The following is an 8,276-nucleotide window of genomic DNA, read 5'->3' as shown; positions in this document are numbered from 1 at the left end:
AAAATACCAGCCAGAAAATGAAGAATGGGAAACCTTCAACCATTTGTGCGTAAGTCCATCCTTTCACCTTTTTGTCATCCTTTTCGATGTGCATGTGTCACGCCGTTGTTGTTTTTAGCTCAGCCTATTCTTCTTTGCGCTGTTTTATCACCTCTTTGCTCATTGTTCCTGCTCCTCTGTTCTTGCATGTACATGTACATCACCCGAGGAGAAGGCACGAACGTTTACTTGTGTGAAGCCTTTTTCAAAGATGCTGTTGTTGACGAACCTGAGGCTCGAAGTGTCTCTTTCTATAATAGTGTTTCCATGTACATGTACATGTATGGTTGAGGAGTCATGTACATGTAAGTGTACATGTACATGTACATGTACATGTACATGCATGTACATGTACATGACTGTATGTAACCAGTATGGGTAAGGAGGTGCTCAACTGCTCATCATATATTATATCGTATTGAGGCACCTCAGCCCCGCCAGAACCATCTTCTTCTCACCTCTTCCTTCGGACTAGAAGGGCTTCATGATGAGGTCCACCTGAGCCTGGGGAGGGGGGAAGAGAGAATTGATGCATTGGTAGAGGCTTGATTGTGAACACCATGATTACTGATGGCTGCAGCTAGGGAACCTGAAGGCGGATATGCCATCAGTCTCCAGCTGAGGATGTGAGGTGGCTGTAGCTGGTTATTCCAGTTGCGACCTGGTGGCTTCCACTCAGTTCCAGGAACTGAATGGTGGGGCTGAGGGTAAGACGAGTCTGCCTCTACTGGCTCTAGAGTCTAGTCTGGGTAGTGATGCCGCGTGGTAGCGTCTGACGTGAGGCATGTCACCCCCAAACGCCCGCCCCTCTGTCAGCTACAGTGTACGGTGATCGGTGGAGAGGAGGAGAGGAGGACGTAGTGGAGGCAGTGAGCGATACTGCAGCCGATAGTGCTTATAATCTTTCGGAGGAGGGGGTTCGGCCATTCTTAAAAACCGGTTGCAGGGAAACAGCAGGCAGGAGGGAGAATGTTATAATTCTATCTGAACAGAACCCACCAGCCACATGATGGTACAGTACTATGACATGGGACTATGGGATGCGAGCAGCGGTCATCATGCAACTCTACCATTTGCCCAACATACATGTACGTTTCATGCTTTCGCAATCATCAGGCAACACAACAAGCCCAACATACAGTCATGTACATTGTGTGTTATCCAAGTCACCTGACCTCGGACATGCATTACCAATCAGCGTATTCACTATTGCCAGTATTGGGTAAACACTAGCCCCCCCCCCCCCTCCTCCCCTCCCTTGATAGCTGTGGGTACATTCTACTGCATGTCGGTGTCTTTGTTTTGCTTTGCTCATTGTTACCCAAAGAAATAATTGTTGTCCTTGGAAACAATGTCAATACAGTACTGCATGCACACCAGTTCCCGAGGACTGCGAGGAGGGGGTTCTAGCAAGGCGCTGCGCTTTGGCTAGAATAGAACCCTGATGCATGAATCTCTTCATGGACCTCATGGACTACAGTACACCATGCTACACTAGACTACTCCTTGCCCTTGGCCTTGGTGTGGATATCTTGTACCCTGTGCGTCATGTTGTCAGGAATGCTACAACTGACTGTTTTCAAGAGGTTTGTGCGCTCTTGGTGTCTATCAAGATCACATTCCTTTCTGTTTGGAGTCCAGAACTTGCAGAATGCGACGGACAGCGGGGCCTCTATCCTCAACTGGCTCGACAGAGACCCCGTACGTGCAGTGATGTCCCTACATGTACCATGTTCATCCAAAATGTACAAGTACCCAACCGCTCTTTGTGTCGAGTGAGAGAGACTGAGATTATGCTATAAAATAATTACATTTGTATGTTAATACAATCATGTACATGCTTTGAGCCGGTTTTATATTGCTCTGCGGTGACATTAGGCTTCATTGCGATCGGTTCGGCCAGTCCCTCTGAGCTACGCTGGGGAGACCATACCTGGTACCTAACACAAGCCTGGCCATCCGGATATCGAGCTCCCTTGCCTCAGCTTTGTCGAGCACCCTTTCTGGTTATCGTCAAAGTACATGACATAATCAGTATCTGCCCTGGTTAATACTAGGTGCAAAGCTCGCTATGTCAGAGTGCTCTATCACTGTTAGACTAGAAGTAATAGTTAGAGCACTCTGACGTTGCTGCTTTGAGCCGGCGTACTGTTTGGCGCCGAAGAACTGGGGCCTGGGTTCAGGGTCGTAGCTTAGGCTGGTCTTAGCTTTCATGTTCATGACATGTACAATGACTATGTAGAAGAACTGTCCGTAGTTCAGCCACCGTGTTCATGTAATTAAATAATTTATTATGCCATGATATGGGTCACGTGATCCTGCACCTGGTAATATTCTGCCTGGCCTGCTCGTTCTCGTAGCTTCGCCGTACGATAGTACTGTCTGTATTCAAAATGTTGTTTCATTGCGTTCGGTTCGGCCAGTAACCATGGTAACTCGGAGCTCTACTGAAGAGACCTACAAGCATAGTAGCAAGGTCGAAACAGCTTCATGTACATGTACATGTACATTGTACATAGCTCAGTAGCTATCCGGAGATTGAGACGTTGAGTACATCATGGTCATCATGATAATTATGATATCTGAGTTCATCTTCATTGGAGAGTGATGATAGTGCAAGAAAATATCCTTGGTATGTTTCGGTTGACACAATGACAGTGTTTTGCCACAGTACGCCAATGGCACGTGTCCTGTCAACCTTGGCGAACCCAGTGCCCCTGTCAAGATGAGTACATCCTCCGGACCAAATCGGACATGGCATGGTCGGTATGCGTCCACGTTGAACCTAGTAAACCACCACTAGCAGTATACAGCGCAGAAGCAGGCAGTGACTTGAGACCAATACAGATACACGTACGTTTGAAATACATGTAGGATACTAGTAGTAGCTAGAGGTGTAGGGTTTAAATATGCCCTTCATACATGCGAACTGTGTGGCAGTAGGGATGTCCTGGGTCGACCCATATCCGGCGGCATATTCTCAATTCCTAACCTTGGATCGGAATGAGGTCAGCCGTCCTACAGTAAACACACACACACACACACACACACACACACACACACACACACACACACACACACACATACACACACACATACACGCACACATACACACACACACACACACACAGCGCGCACACACACACACAGCGCACACACACACACGCACACACACACACACACACACACACACATCGCACGCAAATACACTTCCACTTCCACATGCCCATCGCTGAAGAGATGATAGCGAACAAGCTGTGTTAGACAATGTCATACAATGTACATGTAGCAATTTGTGCTGGGATTACACCATTCAACAGCTTGCATGGCTATTGACGGCCACTAATGTTAGCCTGGTCTACATCACACAGCTGGCTTTTTCTGGCCAGTGAATCCCTATTTTTCATTTTTTGGCACGCACACCACATCACATGCTCCGGCATGCACTGGCTGTTGGTACCCATCCAGGAGAATGAAACTTGAAAGAAGAGCTAGGACTAGGAGAATGAGAAAGAGAAGAAAGACAGACATGTGCGACCATAATCGTCGGGAACCCGCAACCTCTCGATTGGAAATCGCTGCACATACCACTGCACCATATGGGACACACGCGCGCGCGCACGCACACGCCCACATACATGTACAAACACACACAAACAAAATGCTCTGACTCCAAGACGGCGAGAGGATCTAGGAGAGGATCTAGGAGAGGATCTAGGAGAGGATCTAGGAGAGGATCTAGGAGAGGATCTAGGAGAGGATCTAGGAGAGGATCTAGGAGAGGATCTAGGACCTACACTACAGTAGTACAATGACTATGTAAGTCTTGGAATGATCCTGTCAATGTCTATGACTTTTCAAGTATGAGCCTGGAGAGACTAGCCAGGCAGTCATGCTGCTGCCAACTGCTGCTATGACCTGCCTGACCTTACAGGCCTGAGGACATCCAGCTTGGACAGGTCACAGACGACAATCTGTCGACACCCATGCCTTCCCAACTGTCAACGTCACAACTGCACTCACCTATCGTCATTGACCTACATGATTGTACTGTACTGTCTGTAGTCTTGGCCTTACCACTACGTAAGATACTGTCCTGAGCCTGAGGATCTAGGACGTGAGGTTGGCAAGGTCAAGCCAAGGCCAGGCATCACTACGCAAACAGTACTGAGATAAGAAGCCACTGCCACTGGTTTAGCAAGTCCTATCTTACTAGTCTTAGTGTCTATTTTGGGTTATAAAACATTGGGTAAATGCGTCCTATTACAGTATTAGCTGCATGACCGAGCTGCCGCCGTACCACCTACCAGTACTAGTACTAGTAGTACCCGAAGATTGCCTTGGGTCTTGTTGGGACAGTCTGCTACCAGCTACACGCCTCCTGAAATGTCTCTAGTTATGTTATACTTATCAAGTCATGGTGTGGCAGATCGCACCCGTGCACTGTAGCCTTAGCAAACCTCAGCAGCGCTCCCTACTGGACTCTAGGCCATACACACACTGACACAGGTGAAACCTATCGTTAGTCCTCACAGTTCGGGCCGTCTTCAACTTGTGTTAGCACGAGCCTTCAGCAGCCTTGAACATCCAGATAAGACACGCTTCTCTCCATTCATTTCGAATCAGTTCGAACTTCGAGCTCCATGAGCTGGGCAAGTGATGATAGGGTGGCAATGTTTTCACCTCGGAAGTTAGTTAGTTCACATCACAGGGAGTTATAAAGTTCGGATCTAGCAGTCACGGAGCGTAGCCAGCAGCACTTCCCAACCTACATTTGTACATTGTACTTGTGTGCTGGTATAACAGTTACATAGTCATTGCAGAAATTGACTGTGGACGACAGTCATCAATAATTATTAGCATTATACCGGTACGCAGACCAAAATCCATCAGCATTGGGCGACAGTTACAATGTCGGAGAATCTCGCTACCGAACAACCGGAAGATGGCTCCAGCAACGGAACACCCGCTCCTGCTGCATTCAAGGTACTGTAAGCATTCCCAGTGTCCAACAATATTGGGCCTTTTCCTACATGATTTCCTCATTGATTTGCTCACTATTGGGCCTTTTCCTACATGTACATGTACAATCATGTTGTTAGATTGACAGCATGAAACAAGGTGGAGGACACTGTGTTCTAAACAGTGACGGACGTAAGGAGAAGTCTAAAACTCCCCTAGCATAATGAGGGTCAAAACTGGGTTCAACATCCATTATGGTTCAAATGGTCCGAAGGGACTGGGGCTCTGCCAACCGCGGAAGGTTGTAGTAAGGACTTAGGTCACTGTTTCCGAACACAGTGTCCTCCACCTTGTTTCATGCTGTCAGTCTAACAACATGTGTGAACTATAACAAGGTTTATCTAATACTAGTTTTGAACTAGTATTGGGTTATATACATGTAATACCATGTACAATCATGTAGTTTCGGCTTTGTGTCTCTGTAACCGCGAGAGCTGGCTGTGCGAGTGAGTGCCCAGATCAAGATGATGGTATCTTTCTGTTCGTATCGTTACTGTGAGCCTTTTCCATCCCCGATAGTCACGAATCACTATCAATCTACATGACATACATGTATTATTATTTATTATTATAATGTGCAAGATTATCAGTAGTGTGCTAGTACTTTGTGGTGTCTAGGGGTTGACCCGCGTGAAAGTCCCGTTGTAAGGTTTGTGTCTGTGGACGTATTTGAGTGGGGTTGTCTAGCCGTGCAACAATAGTTACAATACCGAGTCTGACCATCATGTACTTGCATACGAAAAGTCAGGTGACGTTAGTTGCAAGAATACTACTAAGGCTAGGCGAAGGAGGCAGCATTGGTTGTTATTGGGAAAAGAAGGGGTAAATGTGGTCAGGGTGTATGGCTGTGACTCACGCTACGCCATATTTGCATGTACATGTACATGTACATGTACATGTACTAGTACTTCGAAGTACATCGTATGGTATGAATCGGTACGCTTTCCAACGGCCAAAGAGAGTTGGAAAGCTTGTGTCTTTGTGGGTAACCTGAACATTTGGGCTCATGCAAAATCGCACCGATTTTGGGATTTCCCCACAACTTTTTGCGTCCGCAAAAATGTTGTGCTGGACCGCATTCCTGTCACTTCGCAGTGGCTTTTCGTTGGTGCAGTTTGTATCCCACCCTCCCACCCCTGACTTCTGGGTGTGTGTTTATCGATATATTATCGTATTGGTTTTTCTTATTGGCCATGTGGCTGTTGCAGTTACGACTGCTTTTCTTTTTTAGTTAAAAGACGTAGGGGTGGTGTGTGCGTCGTGGGCCATTGTATGGTTACATACAGCTTCAGATTGTATGGCTAGTGACAGGGGGGTTGAGTCTGCAGGGGAAGAATACAGTGATTGAACTGAAGCTGGATGATGACCGTGTGGTGAGTGTGTGGGGGGTTCGAGATGCCGTCCTGGGGCAGGGATGTCGGTCCTTTAGCTTGGACGGGTGTTGTTACATTCATTGTAACATTTTGTCGTTTTCTGTGTGTTTTGCTGTGCGACTATAGTAGCAGCAGTGTCTTGTGCTAATTTTTCTTATGATATCAGGCCCTATGCGTACAATTATTCCAAAAAGAAAGAAAGAAAAAAAAGAAAAAAGAAAAAATATCAGGAAGGAGATATAATAATATCAATAATAAAGTCATTGCCGAGCCACCGTGCTCACAGCAGAGACTTCTGTGTGTGTGTTATTGTTGTGAAGTGGACCACAAAGACAACGAACTGCCGTTCTCTCATGTCGTTCCAGAAACACCAGGATAAAGCAGCAAATCTCCTGTAGTACATGTATGCTGAAGGTAAAACATTGTCTTAGGATTACTAGTACTTAGGCTTTACTGCCGACTAGGCTTTATGCTACAAAGTACAAGTCCGCAAGACCGGAGCGGTGTCAACCAATGATGGTAACAAGGAGCACTGTCTTCGACACTGTGCGTCCTCCGCCTTGAAACATGCTGTCAACCGATCAACGAAAATGTACATGTATTGTAGTTACTTCGTCTGTTGAAGTCAAAGACAAAGAGGAAAAGCCATACACATGTACCAGCGGAATCCTTGTACATCTGCTGACCCACACGAGCTTGCTCTCGCCGTCTCGGCCCACCGTCGGGCCTCGAGTCGAGTTGAGGATCCGCAGCTTGCGTTGTAGGCACAGTAACAGATGATGCAGTAGGTTACTGCCAAGCTCCCACTCCCAGGCCAGGGAGCGTATCTCTTGCTTCTAGTAGTACTATTTCTACCACATCATTACTCAGATATTAGACATACATGTAAGCAAAAGAGTACTTCGAAGTACATAATAAACAACTTACTTCGCATTTACCGATAATGCTTACTTCATCATGAGTCATGACATTCTAAATAATTACCGGTATGGTATTGGTAGATCATCTCCACACTCCACAGCCTACTACTACTACATGACGTTATCATGGTTTTAACCATGTCTTAAAAGACATACATGTATTGTAGTACTAGTAGTACTGCATGTGCCGACTAAACTTCTAAAGATCGTTCCCCACTACACGTAGACCTACACCACGACTCCACCTCCATGACTGAATCATAATAATAATAATAATTCGCGGGATTCGCGTTGGCATCGCTTGAATGTTCAGAAACACACAAACTAGCCTTCGCTTCCGCAGGCCACCACTATGCCTATGCCTTGCACACCTTAGTGGCGAATGCAGACCTCACAAGTGAGTCAGGGGAGAGTAGGTGAGTCTCTCAACCAATCGGGCGTGTAACGGCCCATAACCCTGTAAACTGCATCCTTGTTACCCTCACTCCGAGCTGTGAGTACCCAGTTGACCGTGGGTGTCGGCGCAGTTCACCACGCATAAAAAGTCTTTACTCACGTAAAAAGTCTTTACACGCTCCCTGCTACCAGCGCGGGTCTCGAACTCGGGACCTCATGATTCGCAGGCAAGCCTGCAAACCAATCGGCCATATGCGTTGGTCTCAAATCATGTATCTTCTAAAGCTGAAACATAATCTGGCCAGTAGGTTGTACTCATTCGGGACTCTCAACATCAGCTTCGTAGATCTACGCATAGCCATAGCCTATGTCTACAATACAATCATAGTACTAGTAATAGTGACTGTGTGAGTAACAGTTCAAAGGTGGTCATTAGCATTGGCAAAATACACACCCATACTACCATAGCCTAGGCATAGGATCTCCGACCATTACTAGTACAGTACTACTAATATGTAGGCATAGT

The 8,276-nt window shown here is 46.5% G+C and overlaps 1 protein-coding gene across 4 annotated transcripts in view; it reads left to right on the top strand.

Annotated features, from left to right (window-relative positions):
• Positions 1–4,568: 4,568 nt before the first annotated feature.
• The window catches only part of LOC135814253 (3',5'-cyclic-AMP phosphodiesterase 4C-like), a 52,959-nt gene continuing 49,251 nt past the window's right edge, over positions 4,569–8,276 (top strand). For 2 of the 4 annotated variants that reach the window (XM_065327351.1, XM_065327344.1), the window contains exon 1: positions 4,586–5,025. In XM_065327351.1, the coding sequence (XP_065183423.1) occupies positions 4,951–5,025 (75 nt within the window). In that variant the 5' untranslated portion in view covers positions 4,586–4,950. Of the gene's footprint in view, positions 5,026–8,276 lie in introns of all 4 variants that reach the window. The other 2 variants (XM_065327345.1, XM_065327347.1) reach the window with 2 other exon arrangements.

This window comes from Sycon ciliatum, chromosome 4, assembly GCF_964019385.1.
Source record: "Sycon ciliatum chromosome 4, ocSycCili1.1, whole genome shotgun sequence".
Taxonomy (NCBI): domain Eukaryota; kingdom Metazoa; phylum Porifera; class Calcarea; order Leucosolenida; family Sycettidae; genus Sycon; species Sycon ciliatum.
Note: the sequence above shows the minus strand (reverse complement) of the source record. Positions and strands in the feature narration are given on the sequence as shown.